General features: G+C 47.9%; 1 protein-coding gene across 1 annotated transcript; it reads left to right on the forward strand.

Annotated features, from left to right (window-relative positions):
• The first annotated feature begins 3,035 nt into the window (after positions 1 to 3,035).
• Positions 3,036 to 13,659, forward strand: HIF1AN (hypoxia inducible factor 1 subunit alpha inhibitor). Its single transcript, XM_074154769.1, has 8 exons — positions 3,036 to 3,320; positions 4,417 to 4,667; positions 6,310 to 6,458; positions 7,686 to 7,831; positions 9,031 to 9,137; positions 9,541 to 9,604; positions 9,843 to 9,953; positions 11,185 to 13,659. Exons 1-8 carry the CDS (start codon positions 3,036 to 3,038, stop codon positions 11,227 to 11,229), a joined length of 1,158 nt encoding a protein of 385 aa, XP_074010870.1. The 3' UTR covers positions 11,230 to 13,659.
• Positions 13,660 to 17,536: the final 3,877 nt, after the last annotated feature.

Genomic DNA, 17,536 nt, shown 5'->3' on the forward strand with positions numbered 1-17,536 from the left:
TGCGATCCACGGTGAGTGACTCAGGGATCAAAGGAGAGCCCACAAGGCAAATGCTAGACTTTATCTGGGGCACCAATATATTACTCCCGGGGGATGTACGTAGTATTATGAAGTTGATTTTGACACAACATCAGCAGCTGTTGTTTAATGCGCATTGGCAAGCTGCTTGTCAGCAATCAGTTGCCACAGTAAGGCAACCGGGAGATCCGTTACACGGAGTCACCCTTGATGAGCTATTGGGGGTGGGACTGTATCTGCGGCCAGAAGCACAGGCACTTATGGGACCGGATAAAGTAAAAGAATCAATGACATTGGCAAGACAGGCTTTTGATCGTCTTAAGGAACCTGGAGGTGTGCCTTCATATATGGGTATTAAGCAGGGAAGGGAGGAACCATTTGGCCTATTTATAGATCGAGTAGCAGACGCCATACAGGCGGCCGGGGTGCCCGATTATCTCAGAGGCACTATACTAAAGCAGTGTGCTATACAAAATAGTAATCCGGCCACACGCAACATCTTGGCTACATTGCCAGGGACATGGACTATCGAGGAAGGACTAGAAAGGATGGCTCAGGTACCGGTAGGGCCACAGGCAATGTTAGTTGAGGCAGTAAAGGAACTAGGGAATAGTTTAAAGGAACACGCGCAGGCTACGCAGAGTCAAGTTCTTGCAGCCCTTGCTCCTTTGCAAGCCTCCGTTCAACGATTAAATGCTACTGGATCACCTCGCCCACGATGCTACCGTTGCGGCGCTGCTGGACACATCAGACGGAACTGCGACGCCGGCTCAGTATGGTGCAGAAACTGCCGGTCGGACAACCACAATGAGACTGCATGTCGCGCTTCCAAACCGGGAAACGGACGATTCAGCGGGAAGAGCCGCCCCGCGCCGACACAAAAAGCGGCTGCATATCCGGCAGCACTCAATCCCTTCAGCTCAGACCAGCCACAAGCGGAAGCCTCGGCTTGGACCTGGCAACAGCAGTAGATTGTACCCTGTTGGACTCAAAGCCTGTCAGCATTGCTACCGGCACACAGGGACCAATCTGTATCAATGGACAAGCTGTCGGAGCACTACTTATAGGCCGTTCATCGGCCACCATGCTGGGACTTAATGTGTTGGTGGGACTGATTGATAAAGATTACCACGGTGAGATCCAGATCATGGCCCACACGTTATTTCCACCGCTCTTCATCGCTAAAGGCACCAAGGTGGCGCAATTAATTCCCCTACCACATCTTGCGGGAGCCCTTCCACCGCTGCAAGAGCAGCCACGAGGGCAAGGAGCCTTTGGATCTACAGGACAAATGGCCTTACTAACTGTCGGCTTGCGCCAAAGGCCACAACGCCCGGTTGCTGTGCAATACGCCAACCTAACTATATCACTTGTTGCTCTTCTAGACACTGGCGCTGACATTTCCATAATCAGCACGCATAAGTGGCCGGCTCAATGGCCGACCTACGCGAGCAACGCCACGGTCTCAGGAGTAGGAGGATTGACCCTTGCTCGCAAATCACCCCTTCTACGATGGACCATAGGGGACAAGGTACCGTCTGGGTTCCCAGCCGTTGGGTAAGACCCACCATCGACCACCCTGAAGTCGCCGCTAAAGGTGACCCGACTAATCACCGTAAACCAACGGACTGAGACCGCTGCGCCTGAGTGTGAACCACGAGGTCGCAAAGACAGAAATTAATTGTACAGTCTGTGGGGTCTGTAACCCCTAGGTATTATGTGCATGCTATTTGCTTAGAAGTTGAAACAGAGAAAATGGTTAATTTAGGTATAGAAAGCTTTATAGTAGTTGCCTTAGTTGTAAGCATAAGAGCCATCCCATATAGCGAGATGTTTGACCCACGAGAAAATGTGTGGATAACTTTAGCTCGATCACTCAACATGACCAGCTTTTGTGCAAGCCTAGCAACACCCCGCTCCCCATTTACTACGTGCCTTATAGGGGTGCTCTTGGAGACTGGTTGGGTCTGTCCGGATGGCTGAGAAACCTTTTACAGACAGGATTGCTAGTCTTAATCATTGTACTAATAGCATTGCTTTGTGTGAGTTGTGTGTTGTCTTGTATGAAAACCCTTGTGTTACGGATGTTTAACCAAGCCTATGTCATTCAAAATAAAAACGGGGGAATTGTGGGAGAATGGCTAGCTGAGAAGGGTCACGTAGACATGATCCAGCTGGCCGAGCAAAAGCTTGAGAAACATCGGATTCAGCCCCCGTAACTACTGGGCTGGTAAAGACACCTCGTCCTTGACTATAATTGTTGTAAGATAACAGAGAGGTTGCAGCTGCTCAGGCATGGGAAAAGAGGATGAAAGTAACTGTAAAGAAGGAACCAAGGGTGGAGTTGATCTTTCTAAGAACTAACCAATCATGAGCTTAACTTTTGTAATATGTATGAGCTAATTATGTTAGAACATAAAAGGGCACTGTGTGAATCAATAAACGAAGCTTGCTGATCACTCATATTGAGTGGCCCTGTCTTCCCTCCGTCGCGACATTATGAGGAGCGGCTGAGGGAGCTGGGGGTGTTCAGCCTGGAGAAGAGGAGGCTGAGGGGAGACCTTCTCGCTCTCTCCAACTCCCTGAAAGGAGGGTGTAGCCAGGGGGGGTCGGTCTCTTCTCCCAAGGAACAGGCGATGGGACAAGAAGAAATGGCCTCAAGTTGCCCCAGGGGAGGTTTAGGATGGATATTAGGAAAAATTTTTACACTGAAAGGGTTATTAAGCCTTGGAACGGGCTGCCCAGGGCAGTGGTGGAGTCACCATCCCTGGAGGCATTTAAAAGACGAGTAAAAGACATGGTGCTGAGGGACGTGGTTCAGTGGTGGACTTGGAAGTGCTGGGTTAATGGTTGGACTCGATGATCTTAAAGGTCTCTTCCAACCAAAACGATTCTGTCGTTCCACGATTCTAAGAGTCGGAAAGGGCCAAAAGGCGGAGGGGAGCACAGGCCGCCTCCACCCTCCCGCCGCAAGGGGGCGGTGCTCGCCGCCGCTGCCGCTCTCTCCTGCCCTCTCGATGGTGCTCCCCCCGCCCCTCGTCTTCACCCTTCGCTTCCGGCGTTGCCAGGGGCGGGCAACTTCCGCTTCCGGCTTTCTAGTTCCGGGTTCTCCGGTGGAGGCGGCGATGGCGGCGGCCTCCTCCTCGGCGGCGGCCGCGGGCTGCCGGGAGGGCCCGGCGGTAGCGGCAGGAGCAGGGCCCGGCTGGAGCGACTCTCAGTTCCGTCGTTACTCTTTCGAGACGCGGCCCATCCCGCGGCTCAGCCACAGCGACCCCCGCGCCGAGGAGCTCATTGAGAACGAGGTGCGGTGGGCAGCGGTGGCCCGGCCCGGCCCGGCCTGCCCTGCCCTGGGGGGGGCTTGTGCTTCGTGGCGAGGGGACTGCCAGCTCTGCCTGTCTGGCCGGGCAGAGCCCAGCGGCTCGCAGGGTGCGGGTCTCTCCCGGCTCCCGCTGCCGTCCCGAGTCTGTCCCTCTAAGCTACCGCCCTGTCTGCCGCGGAGCGCCCGCCCTGCCTCTTCCCCTCGCGGGCTTGGTGGTTGCCGCTGTCCCGTTCCTCTCCGTTGTGGTGGCCGGTTCTTTACGTTGCCGCAGCGCTAAGTTGTGAAATTTGCAGGAAAAATTTGCTTTGACTGCTTTGTTGTCCGGAAATGTTGTTGTGGAAATGTGAGAAGCCATGGGCACACGTTTGTTATTTTCTAAGTGAGAGCAATAGCGGTTCTTGTATTAGTTCTGGGCAAGCTCAATCTAGTTCTGGTAAGATTGCTAGTTATTTGGGTTTTTTATAGAAAGCCTGCAAGAAGAGAAGTTGTACACGCACAGCTTGGAAACAAAACAGCTGTCATTCTTGTTTATGTTCCTTACTGTTTATAGGCGAGGAGATAAGTGATGTCTTTTATCTTCTTTTTGTAGTGGTTCTTTTCTTGGTATAGAAGAGATGGGGTAATCTTGGTTTTTTTGGCAGCTGAAGGTTATCTGCATCTTCTGAGTAAAGAGATGAGTGCTGTTTTTCTTTCTGGATTCAGAGGTATATTTCTGCCAGCATTTACCCCTTCGTAACTGAGGCTGGAAGTGACCAGACAGAATCTACTGTGTCTCTTTGCTACGTGGCAGAATCAAGTAGGCCTAAAACTGTTCCCAGCTAGTGTTTGTCTAACCTCACGTGTTAGAGATTAGCTAAGTAGATAGTGGAATTGCTACCAGGAGCTTGCTGGAGGAGCTGTTTTAAAACTTCCTACCATGTTATGCTTGTTTTTCTCCACAGATCAAGGTGTCTGATTACTGTAAATGCCTTTTCCAATTCCCTATTTTTCAAAGAGAGTTTGTGTGGCTGCAATAATGAATGTGTTCGTTCTCAAGTTCAAGAGGTCCTTGCATCAATAAACTTCCTGTTTCTCTCCAGGAGCCAGTGGTGCTGACAGATACAAATCTGGTTTATCCTGCTCTGAAATGGGACCTGGACTACCTCCAGGAAAACATTGGCAATGGGGACTTCTCAGTGTATAGTGCCAGCACACACAAGTTTTTGTACTACGACGAGAAGAAGATGGCCAATTTTAAGAATTTCAAACCCAAGTCGAGCAGGGAAGAGATGAAGTTTGCTGAGTTTGTAGACAGACTCAAAGAAATACAACAAAAAGGGAGTGCTGAGAGGTAAGTGATATGAGAAGCAGGTCCAAGTAGGGGGTTAGTTTCTCTGCAGTGAGTGTTGATGATTAAAATCTCTCTCAAACTTTTTTTTTTTTATAGCCCTGCTTTTTCTGCTGGTTACCTGATAAAAAAAGTCATACTTTTTAATCCGACTGTTTATATTGTCTGCAGAGACTTTTCATTTTTTTTCTTCTCTGTCTGAGGCAGGGTTTGGATAGAGAAAGCCTTAAGCTTCACTTTCTTTTGGTAGACTGTCGTATTGTTACAGGAGCTTAGTTATCTAATTAAAAAGTTGTGGTTTAACCAGCTGACAGGTGAGCACCACAGAGCTGGTTGGAGAGAATGGGAAGAGTAAAAAGGAGAAAACTTGTGGGTTGAGATAAAGACAGTTTAATAGGTAAAGCAAAAGCTTTGCACACAAGCAAAGCAAAACAAGGAATTCATTCACTGCTTCCCATGGGCGGGCGGGTGTTCAGCCATCTCCAGGAAAGCAGGGCTCCCTCATGCGTAATGGTTACTTACAAATGCCATAACTCTGAACGTGCCCTTCCCTTTCCTTCTTCCCCCAGTTTCTTATCGCTGAGCGTGACACCATATGGTATGGAATAGCCCTTTGGGGTCAGCTGTCCCAGCTGTGTCCCCTCCCAACTCGTTGTGTACCCCCAGCCTGCTCACTGGTGGGAGAAGCAGAAAAGGTCTTGATGCTGTGTAAGCACTGCTAAGCAGTAACTAAAACATCCCTGTATTATCAGCACTGTTTCCAGCACAGATCCAAAACATAGCCCCACGTTAGCTACTGTGAAGAAAATTAACTCTACCCCAGCCAAAAGAAGCACAAAAGTACAGGCTGTAGCACTCAGGTTTTTTTACGGAATATCAAGGTATCTAACCCTCTTTTGGAAAGATAATTTTGCCTACATACAGTATATACTTTGGTGGTGATGGCCTGCACCACGAGCAGGGCTGTAAGTTACTGAGAGGAGCTTCATGTTTATATGGACTACCACTATTAGAAACTGTACTTAAAACCCCTCAGTTACTTCTATTGGTCATCAGCTCTCTAAAAGGACTTATGGATGCTTAATTCTGTCTTAATTGGAAGCAACTCTGTGCCTGTGTCCACTTGTCATCTGTGCATTTTCCTTCTTTTTCAAGCTTTGAGTATGCTTTTTCCAAGAGAGAAGGCAATCCTTGGACTTAAACATGCATTTTTCTTCCAGCATTGCAGACAGTAGTCTGCAATACTGCAATTATTCATACAGATGTTTGGGGCCAGTCTTTTTTCAGTGGTGCCCAGTGACAGGACAAGAGGGAATGGGCACAAACTTGAACATAAGAAGCTACATCTAAACATGAAGAGGAACTTCTTTCCTTTGAGGGTGGCAGCACCCTGGAAGAGGCTGCCCAGAGAGGTGGTGGAGTCTCCGTCTCTGGAGACATTAAAACCCGCTTGGACACGTTCCTGTGCAACCCGCTCTAGGTGACCCTGCTCTGACAGGGGTTGGAGTAGATGATCTCCAGAGGTCCCTTCAAACGCCATATCATTCTGTGATTCTTCTGGTCCTCTATATCTAAATGTAAGCATGTCTTCATGTTCATAACAAAGCTTAATACTTGATTTCTCCTTGTCTGTGGGAAAATACAGGCTATATCTGCAGCAAACCCTGAATGATACAGTTGGAAGGAAGATTGTGGTGGATTTCCTTGGCTTCAACTGGAACTGGATTAACAAGCAGCAAGGGAAACGCGGCTGGGGTCAACTGACTTCTAACTTGCTTCTTATTGGCATGGAAGGTAAGTAGTTTCCTCTGACTGGAGGAGAAGGGGAGAGGAGGGCTGTGCTTTCAGTAATTGCCTATCATATTCTGAGACCTGTTTATCGTTTGAATGTTTCAGGTGCCGTAGATTTAAAATGCAAAAGGGTTTGCAAGTTGAGCAAAGTTAGTCTTCCGGACTTTACTTACCATGTCCAATGTCTACCCAGGAGGAAATGCTGATTCTTACGTGAAGCATTTGTTCTTATTTGAGCTGGTACACTGTGGGGCCGAATTCTCTTTCAATTAAAAGCTGAATTTTTTCTTGGAAGGTTAGAGGGCAGTGGAGAACCTGAAGATGGATAAATCTGAAAAATATCTGGGTAGAGTGGAATTCCAAATCCATCTGGAGACTGACTCATAGGCAGGTGCCTTAGAAGACAGAGGTGCCACTATGCTGTTGAAAAGGAGAACATTCTAGTAGAAAGCAATCTCAGTAACTGGGCGAGGAACGTACATGTTTTTGTGAAGTGGGATGGCCTATAATCAATGTATAGAAAAAGCTAGTGTCTTTAGAGGAGCATGTGATCTATTTAATGAAGTTACGGGGTTAACTGTTATCTTAATTCTCTTTAGTAAAAATACATCTAAAAAGCAAGCTAAAAGAGTGTTATCTGAATCGGCAAACAGCCTGAAAATCGTAGTTGTGAGGGGTACAAAATGACCCACTTTATTTAAATATTTGATTAAATTTAAGATCTAGTGGTGACAGTCAAGCTTCATTACTGTTAAGCAGACTGAGGAGATGCTATTGGGAACACCAATGACAAAGAGATTTGTTTACTTGTTTTCGAGCAAAAACAACTAGGACTTTTTTCAAAATCGGACTGTTAGACTCCTTTTCTCCAGGCTAATCATTTTTGAAAGTCCATTCCACAACTTGTCTTCTAAAACAGTGTTTTATGAAAAAGCTTTGCGTTGGCATTCACCATCTGCTGTTCATGGAAACAAGCTCGAAATCCTAATCCTTTAGAGCATAAGTTGCTGAATATGGATTTAGAATGGAAATTAAGTGGGACAGCAACTGTTCAATAAAGGCTGACTGATACAGTGATCAGTTTGTAACGTTCTGGTGGTCAATTTCCTTGTTTAGTTTTCTGATTATGTGGGAGAGTATTTACTGTCTTTAGCAAAGAAAAAAACTTGCTTCCGTCTTTCGTACCTGTGCGTGAGCATGTCTTGATTATCGCTTTTTCTCTCTGTGTAGGGAATGTGACACCAGCTCATTACGATGAGCAGCAGAACTTCTTTGCTCAGATTAAGGGTTACAAGAGATGTATCCTGTTCCCTCCCGATCAGTTTGAATGCCTCTACCCTTACCCTGTGCATCATCCCTGTGACAGACAGAGCCAGGTGAGTGCAGCAGATCTGTTCTCTGCTCCAGGCCAAGAAAGGGCACTTGTGAAGGTGGGAGCTGGGAGGAAGCTTCACTAACTGCATACCATTTGCTGAGCTTCTGCAAAACCTGGGTTCAGATCTGTCGCCTGCTGAATACACTGAGAATAGATGGAATCATAGAATGGTTTGGGTTGGAAGGGACCTTAAAGATCATCTAGTTCCAACCCCCCTGCCCTGGGCAGGAACCCCTCCCACCAGACCAGGTTGCTCAAAGCCCCATCCAGCCTGGCCTTGAACACCTCCAGGCATGGGGCAGCCACAGCTTCTCTGGGCAGCCTGTTCCAGTGTCTCACCACCCTCACAGCAAAGAATTTCTTCCCAATATCTAATCTAAATCTCCCCTCTTTCAGTTTAAAACTGTTACCCTTTGTCCTATGGCTCCACTCCCTGATCAAGAGTCCCTCCCCATCTCTCTTGTAGCCCCTTTAGGTACTGGAAGGGGCTCTAAGGTCTCCCTGGAGCCTTCTCTTCTCCAGGCTGAAAAACCCCAACTCTCTCAGCCTGTCCTCACAGCAGAGGTGCTCCAGCCCTCTGAGCATCTTTGTGGCCCTCCTCTGGACCCGTTCCAACAGGTCTATGTCCTTCCTGTGCTGAGGACTCCAGAGCTGGACACAGTGCTCCAGGTGGGGTCTCACCAGAGTGGAGCGGAGGGGCAGAATCCCCTCCCTCGCCCTGCTGGCCACACTGCTTTTGACGCAGCCCAGGATGCGGTTGGCTTTCTGGGCTGTGAGCGCACATAGATGGCTCATGTTGAGCTTCTCATCCACCAACACCCCTAAGTCGTTCTCCTCAGGACTGCTCTCCATGCATTAGGGACTGGTGGTGTTTTTGTTTGTCTCTGGTCCTGACTTTCAAGTGCTAGGGCTACAGACATCTCCTCCCTGATAGGGCAACTGGGCTGCAGTTACTGCCTTCTCTGTCCTGTTTCATTGATCACCTGGTCAAACATAAATTTGCTCAGAGACAAATTGCAAGACTCTTGTCTAAGTTGGTGGTACTTTTGGGGCACTGCAGGACATCTCAGGGGAGTTAAGACACGAATGGGAACGTAAAAGCTGTACAGGGAAGACCAGGAAGAGTTGGTACAGAGAGCCAATAATGAGGACTCTCATTGCAGGAAGTTCTTCTGAGTTTCTTAATATTTTCTTCATTAGGTGGACTTTGACAATCCTGACTATGAGAAGTTTCCAAACTTCCGGAGCGTGGTTGGCTATGAGACAGTGGTGGGTCCAGGGGATGTGCTCTACATACCTATGTACTGGTAAGAAGGATGGTGGGACTGCATGTTGACCAGCAAACAGAGGTTTAAAAGGTGTTCTTAAAGCGTTGGGTTGGCTCTTCAGAGAATTTCTTTTGACTTCACCAGCAAGTATGATATTTTCTGTAATGTCTTGGGCCAATCTTCTTCTGCTTCCTGTCAGTTGGATGGGATTGGTAATTCTCCCAGACACTACACTATTGTGCGTGCACTCCACTAACCTGTGCGAGAAAAGGATCTGTATTTAAATAAGGAGAGCTTTCCAGAAGTTCTGAGGTCTTGATGATGGAGGTGTAGAGCAAGGCTTGTCTAGTGCAGCCTGAACTCATCCATCCAAGGTATTTCGCTATAAGCTACAGCGATAATTTCTTTTTTTTTTTTTTTTTTTTGTGTGGTTTCCATGCAGGTGGCACCACATCGAGTCTCTCCTGAATGGGGGCATTACCATCACTGTGAACTTCTGGTACAAGGTGAGTACAACCACCTTTCCCGCACAGCTTGGATAGCTCTATCCCAGAGGATTTTTTTCCAGATAGATGGGTATTAGCACTTGTTGATCTGAGAACTTCATTGCACTAAATCCTTTGTGTTAAAGCTGAAAGGTGCTTTCTCCCTTTGGAGCGGTACGTGAAGAACTGCGTGGCTAGGAGAAGGTGGAATAATCTGCTGATTAAGGATGCATGCAATGAGCTATTTTTGATTTTTCAGGGTGCCCCAACCCCAAAGAGGATTGAATATCCATTAAAGGCTCATCAGAAAGTCGCAATAATGAGGAACATTGAGAAGATGTTGGGAGAAGCCTTAGGAAATCCACAAGAGGTACAAAAAAGAACCATATAGTCCCTGCTGTTGAACTCGTTATGGCTTAATGCAACACTTGAGATGCCAGCTCTCTGGTGATGCTCTGCAGAGGTCACAATGAGGGTAGGACAAAGCAGGTTGTTCTCTTGCTGTGAATGGTTCTTCCTGCTGTCTTCAGGAGGTCCTTTGGCTACAAAAGTGCAAGCTTTTTAAATTACAGTTCTGCAGAGGACCACTACAAACAATGGTGTAATTGGGAGGATGGTGTACTTTGGCTTTGGGCACTGCCAGGAAAGCATTGCTCCCAAACTCTCCTTAGTCTTCTCTACACCACCACCCCGTATTTGCCAAAAAAATGAAACTGTTCTACCTGTTGAATCCAAATCTCTTAAATAAGAGAAATCTTTTCAATTACATCATGTGTTTCCCCTTAATGCATGTCTTGGTCATTTCTGAATTCTTTGCAACTTTAACCAACTGGTATTTCAAAAAAAGATTGAAGCACTAAGAGTACGCTCTTGGAGATCTCCTGCTGATCTGAAAGTGGAACTACTGGACACGAATACAAATGTTTTCATGGTCTGTAACCCTTAACTGCTGTGCAGGAGCTCCTCTTTAGCACGCTCGTGTGGGGTCGTGCCTCTCCCCTGAGATTATTGGGTTTGGAACTAGATGATCTTTAAGGTCCTTTCCAACCCAAACCATTCTATGATTATCTTACTGCCACCGCGTGCTGAACTTCCCTGAAGTGGAAATGGGGTGGTCTTGACTGAAAATAAAACCTTAGCAAAATCATCACTGGCCTTTCTTCCAAGTGACCCCAAGGACCAGAGAGGATTCAATGAGGAAGAATGTTCCTTCTCTGCCCTGCAAGAAGCCACCTCTGATGACTGTTGGCTCCTTTTAGTAGCATCTACTGAGAAATCACAAATGTAGGGTGCGAAGTGATGAAGTTTCAAACAGATACTGTGGCTGCAATGATTTGGTGACAGCTAAAGTTGGGTGTTGGCAGAGAACCCTGTAATTTTGGGTGGGTATTTGAGGATGTGCTCAAGGGTGCCCCAGTGTTTTATCTAGAAAATACCTCAAAACTGATTCGGTGTAACCTTAGGCTCAGTTTTTGCGCTGAGATCCTCTGCCCTGGGCTGCTCAGCTCGTAAAGTGGTGTGATGCAGAGCGAGCAGGCCCTGCGGCTGCCATTTCTGTGTCACTGTACCCTGCTAACAATCTGGTTTTTTGCTTTGAACAGGTGGGTCCCTTGTTGAATATGATGATTAAGGGACGGTATGACTAATGCCTGGCTGCCCGGGTGACTGATGTTGGAGCTGCTTTGTTCACAAGCAATGGAAGATACTGAGCGCTAGTATTGCACGCAGCACTTAACAGACTGATGGGTTTCCTGGCCCATCCCTGCCCCACTACAATAAAGGGGGCTACTGGAACTGCAAAAACCGTTAGTACCCCATTCATCCTCCACTCTCACCTAACTGAACCTCCCAAGAAAGAGTCTGCACTTACTGGAAGCTGGATTCATGCTCGCTAACTTGTTTTTTTCTCCTTCTGCCCTGTTTGCCACGACAAGGAGCATGGCTTCTGGCACTCGGATTTGTTGCTTCAGGATTTTCAGGCATTTGAAGAAGAGCTTGGAGGAGAACCAGGAGTAATCTTGTTTCCTCAGCCTCATGGAGTTTGGATTTCCTGGCTGGGTTTATTTGTCGGTGCCTGCTTGGATATAAGATGGGAAGTGATAGGTTTTACAGTCCTCTGTTGTTAGAGGACCGGTCCATGCTCAACTCTGACACCTTTTTATATAGTGGAAACAAACACGTGAGATGGCCTGTGTATAATGAGCAACTTGGACAAATAATTCAGTTTCTTCAACTTAAAATATCTACACTTTGGACTTAGTACAGGGTAGAGATCAGAGTGAATTCATCGAGCGTGTGAGCGCCAAATCCAGTGCTCTCCAAACAACATCTGTGTTGTAGGAGTCTAGATAAACCTCCTTCCTGACAGCTTTCTTCAGGGAGTGAAGGCTTCTCTCCTGCTCTTCCGAAGCTGCGGCGTGGTTAAAAGGGGACGTAGTGTTATGAAGGGAGATACATAAATACCAGGGCACTCACCAAGTCTTCAATCATTAAGCCACATTTTTAAATTAAATTCCCCAGGGGTGCCGAGCTAGACTGTCAAAACGCAGTGTCAGATAGGTACAGAGCCTCCCTTCTCCCCACCAGGGGTGCTGGTTCTTCAGACTAACACAGGGAAAGTGCCCTTTTTACCGAAACTGCAAGAACTCAAGTGTGTGTGTGGCTGCAGGCCGGTGCGCGTGGTTGTGTGACGTCGTGTGGCTCCTGTCCATCAGTGAAATCCACGCCAGTGTGTGGTTCCTTTCCTTGTACAGTCAACGTGAGAGAGGTCAGGGCTTTCTGTTTAAATGTGATTAAGTTTTTATCTTGATCTTTTTTGTGTTCCGGGACTTGATGTGGCAGGTTGGGAAGCGACAAGACCAGGGCATAGGAACCAGACAAGCCTCTGTTTAAGGGTCCTCAGCGATCAGCCTGAAAATTCATTTTGCTTTCCTCCCCTTCCACGTGAAAGCCTTAATTAAGGCTCATATGGAGGTTGGCTTTTGATTCCCTGAGGTGTGCTGCACGGATGTCCCTGGTTTTAGGGGGTGGCACAAAGGTCTTGTATATTCAATGCAGTTGTAAAGGGTCCCGAGAGCTAGAGGTGGAAAAAAAAAAATGTTTCATAGACCAAGTATCTCATCCCAGAGAATAGTGGGGAATTTGTCCTGTTGAGGCTTCCCAGGGTTTTCCCCTCCTTGTTTTTCGGGGCTTGTTTTGATGTGGGATTTGGAGAAAAGCGTTGAGAATGTGCCACTCAAGAAGCGCCCCATCTTTGGCCTCGGGTCCCATCCTTTGCTGGGTTGGCTGATGCACCGCTCGCAGTGAGTTTGTCTTGCAGAGAGGTGAAAGGCTTCTCAAATGGGACATCCCAGGGGCGAGTCTTCTGGCTGCTTCACAGGTCAGAACAAATGAAGTGTAATGGGCAGCCACAGGGTCCTCATTTAAGAAATCTGTGTCACTGAATAGTCTGGCTGCTGTGCTACTTGTTGCAGACTCTCCTGAGCTGGGGTTAGATCCAGACGAAGGTCACTCAGCTGGATAATTATCGATGCTCAGCCTTTGGGCTGATGGGGAAGAAGGCTGAGCTGCTGGCCCTGGTCAAAAGCAAGGCCTTCCCAGGAATCGTGGGTGCAGGCCCTTGGTTGAAAGATGCTCAAATGAAATCCCATCTCTGTGCTATTTATTCAGCACACGGTAGTCTCCAGTACTACCAGTTAGATACCATCAACTCGTGAAAGCTCAGGGTGGGAGTTCATGTCCCGTGTGGAGAGAGAATGGTACTTGCAGAACTTTAGGATCCTATTGTGTTTTTTTTCTTTATTTGCCAAAGGTCTAACTTTTAAAGTGTCTGAACAGGTTTTGCTGCACTTGACTTCGTGAAAGCTCATTTACAATGCACTGATGGACTGACTCCCCCCTCTCCCCCCCCCCCCACCTTTTCCCTTTTCACCTTGTGCTTTCAAATGCCCCTCGCCATGGTATTGGGAAGCTGTGTGTGTTCTCTGCTGGGGGTGTGTGTGCAGGGGGTGGGGTGTGACAAACACACGGTACCTTCTGAAGTGTAGTTCTTAAAATACAACCAATGTTGAACAATGGAACTGTGTGGTTTTTCTTTTGTCAGAGGCTGACCTGAATGGTTGTCACCCATGCTCTGGTCACCGATGGGACAACGGAGCAAACTACACTGTGAGGTCTAATGAGTTCTAACAGTTGATTATCCTTTCAGATATCTTGTTTTCCGTTTAGTCCTTTACCCGATTCATACTTTTGTCAAGGAGGTTTTGGGGGGAGACTTCCTCTGTGTTCCTCTGCTGTATGTTAGCAGGCTTGGGGGGTGGAATCCTCTCTACCTAATAACGACACGGGTTATTTTATGGTGATACTAACTCTTGACATCTAACCATCGGTGAAATATTGGCTAAATCCGAACAAATTTCTGATGTGTAGTGAAATGGGGAAGAGTTGAATAGAGATTAGGGGTGTTAGGGGAGAGAGACACAGTGGTCTGAGCCTGGGGTACCACGGTTGGCATTCTCTCCTCACGCCCTTGGGGGATAGGGTGGATGTGGAGGGAGTAGGAGGTGGATAATGAAAGGTGTTTACCCTTCCCTGCTGGGCTCATCGTCTCTGAACACACACTTCTTCTGTTCTATGGAACTCAGTGGTCTGTTATGGCTGATCCTTCTGTTGCCTTTTGGGTAATGTGCATGATAGGCACCACAAAGCTCAGAAACATTTTGGGTCATGCAGAGAAGCAGAGGAAACTGAGGCAGGAGAACTGTGTCATTTGAAAACCAGACCAGACTCCCAAGATTTTTCACTCGTACTTCTAGTCTTTTTCATCTTTGCTTTTATTACCTTAGCTTCCATAATACCTTTCTTCTGTTTCCCCCATTTCCCTGTTCCTTGAAAAGTGAAATTTTTTGAAGAAGTGACCTTTGTCTTAATCCTTGTAGATCATGGCTGCGGGATCTTTCCCGTAGCAAGAGAAGAGCATGGATTTTTAGACTGATGTGACAAACACTTGCAAAGGGGGTGTTTAACCCCCTTGGTGATCAAGATTAGGCTTGGCTCAGTGATTGCTCAGGAAATTTGGAGCAATAAGGCAGGTCCAAGGCGACACCAGTGGGTTGGGATGAGGACCAGGGTTGAGGAGATACAAGACACAGCTGCGATGCAGGGGCTGTCTCAATGCAGATGGGGGTGAAGGAGGAGACCCTCGGCATCAAGGCAGCTCTTCAGGGAAAGAGGGGCAGGCCTGGGCCGAGCCTGCTGCTGCTTTTCTTACTGACTTGGGTCTTTTTAGTCTGGGGAAGAGAAGACCGAGGGGGGATCTGATCAACACCCATAAATACTTAAAGGGTGGGTGTCAGGAGGATGGGGCCAGTCTTTTTTCAGTGGTGCCCAGTGACAGGACTAGAGGGAACAGGCACAAACTTGAACGTAGGAAGTTCCATCTAAACATGAGGAGGAACTTCTTTCCTGTGAGGGTGGCAGAGCCCTGGAACAGACTGACCAGAGAGGTGGTGGAGTCTCTGTCTCTGGAGGCATTCAGACCCCACCTGGACATGTTCCTGTGCAACCTGCTCTGGGTGACCCTGCTCTGCCAGGGGTTGGACTAGATGATCTCCAGAGATCCCTTCCAACCCCATATCATTCTGTGATTCTTTACAGCAGTTCCTCCCAATGAGCGAGCCGACCTTGAATGCAGCCAATGGCTCTTTAAAGTCCTAGAACGGGGATGGTGCACTCAAGGTCTTGACAATTTCTTGGGAGGCCTCTGTGTTGATGGATGGTCAACCCACGCTGCTGTCCCAACCATGGAAGCAGAGCAGCGATGGCAACAGGGAGTCCTGCCTTTGATGTGTTTTTTCAAAGTGCTTTTCTCTAAGCCTCCCTTCTGCCCCACATGTGTGGGGAGCTTCCTTGCGCTCTGGTCTATGCTCTTCATCTTCCGTTCATCTTTCGGAGACAGCACCTCCCATCAATGTCTCCTGGAAAGTCCTGAAGTCACCATCTTCCCTGGGTGCTTTTCTGCCTCGCTGCTGCCCAGAAGGGAAGGGAAAGAGCCGCCGTTACCGTGACAAACACATGCGAAGTAAGTTCTAATTACTGCCTTGCAAAGTCAAATATTTGTTGCGAGCGGAGGACTAATTGTGGCGGGGGGGGGGAGGGAGCGGAAGTGGAGGCTCTTGGAGTGTAAGTGGAACAGATGCCCGGACGCCTTGGGGAAACGCAGCTTTTCCTCTACAAATCAGAGCTTTAAATTACAAGGCTTTTACCAACGAGAACAGTTGTGGGAAGTCGTCTGCTCTCATTTGCGTAATGGCTTCTGTCACTGGTGATTAGACACAGGATGAAGGAAAAGAAATTTGACAATTAGGAATGAGCGATCATTAATCAGAATCTTTGTTAGAAGGAGGGAAAGGGAGGGGGGGAATATCCCGCAAACAATGGAGGCAGCCACTAGAGCCACCGCCAAGTCCATAGAATCATAGAACAGTTTGGGTTGGAAGGGACCTTAAAGATCATCCAGTTCCAAACCCCCTGCCATGGGCAGGGACACCTCCCACCAGACCAGGTTGCTCAAAGGCCCATCCAGCCTGGCCTTGAACCCCTCCAGGGATGGGGCAGCCACAGCTTCTCTGGGCAACCTGTTCCAGTGTCTCACCACCCTCACAGGAAAGAGTTTCTTACTGATACCTCATCTAAATCTCCCCTCTTTCACTTTAAAACCTTTCCCCCTCATCCTGTGGCTCCCCTCCCTGATCGAGAGTCCCTCCCCATCTCTCCTGTAGCCCCTTTAGGGACTGGAAGGGGCTCTAAGGTCTCCCCGGAGCCTTCTCTTCTCCAAGGTCCATTGCTACTGTTGCTCTGCAGAGTCCCCTCCGCCTGGGTGATGGTCTTGGTGTGGTTGGAAAGTGGAAAGTCCTTCCCATCCTCTCCAGGGATCCTCAGTGACCTGCTTGGTAAGGGAGAGAGTTCACCTTGGAGCCCTCTCCTTGCCCCATCAACACCTTGCCCTTCCTTCTCACTGCCTGCCTGCAAACTGCCAGCCAAAAAAAAGAAAAACCCACACAAACAACTTCTTAAATTGTTTTAAAAACACGGAAACAACTTAAATTATGGCGGTCTCCTTTCCTCACACCTTGTGTGCAGCCTCTGGTGTGGAGGAGAGCTGTCATGGGCCTTGACTGTTGTGGAGAAAGATTAGGAGGAGCGATGTGAAAGCAGGTCCAGGCTCTTTTCCGGATAATGTCATTTTCCACAAGAGCTCAGAGGAACGTGATGGGCTGCGTGACAGGTAAATAAAAGAAGGCAGTTGTGACCTCTCTGTGTCTGTCGTTTGCCGGCTTTAGCTCATCATCCAGCCGTGCACGATCCAGTATCGGCATTTGTTGGGCTTTTGATGAAATTACTAGTACACATGAAATCTGTGTTACCTGTTTTTCCTCCAGCTGTCACTCAGTCTTCTCAGGTGAAACATTTTGGTGTAGTTTACACTGTTTCCGATGAGATCAACAGTTACAGCTTGGGAGGAGGGATGATGAACCATTTGTGGGGCATGGCCCATCCCTGGAGGTGTTCAAGACCAGGCTGGATGGGGCTTTGAGCAACCTGGTCTAGTGGGAGGTGTCCCTGCCCAGGGCAGGGGGGTTGGAACTGGATGATCTTTAAGGTCCCTTCCAACCCAAACCATTCTGTGATTCCATGTAAGGTTGGCTGGTGCATCTCAAGACCTGAGCTTACTGTATTCATTGATTTCAGTGGCAGCTCCTTGTATTTGCAAGACTGGGTCATTCACTTGTGGTGGGGGTCTCCCTCAGTGTGATTATTTTTTCTGTGACTGGAAAGCAAAGCAGATACCTCCAAAGGGGAGAGTGAAGCCATGTCGCCTTGGATTTTCAGCCCCTTCCTTTGGCTAACAGTATTCACCACAGGAAATCAAAACAAAAGATAAAACAGTGGATA

Source organism: Numenius arquata, chromosome 10, assembly GCF_964106895.1.
Source record: "Numenius arquata chromosome 10, bNumArq3.hap1.1, whole genome shotgun sequence".
NCBI classification, from domain to species: domain Eukaryota; kingdom Metazoa; phylum Chordata; class Aves; order Charadriiformes; family Scolopacidae; genus Numenius; species Numenius arquata.

Coding starts and splice junctions, on each gene's coding strand:
- HIF1AN (XM_074154769.1), top strand. CDS start 3,036: ATGGTGCTCCCCCCGCCCCTCGTCTTCACCCTTCGCTTCCGGCGTTGC. Junction 7,832..9,030: donor CCTGTGACAGACAGAGCCAG/GTGAGTGCAGCA, acceptor TTTCTTCATTAG/GTGGACTTTGACAATCCTGA. Junction 9,954..11,184: donor CCTTAGGAAATCCACAAGAG/GTACAAAAAAGA, acceptor TGCTTTGAACAG/GTGGGTCCCTTGTTGAATAT.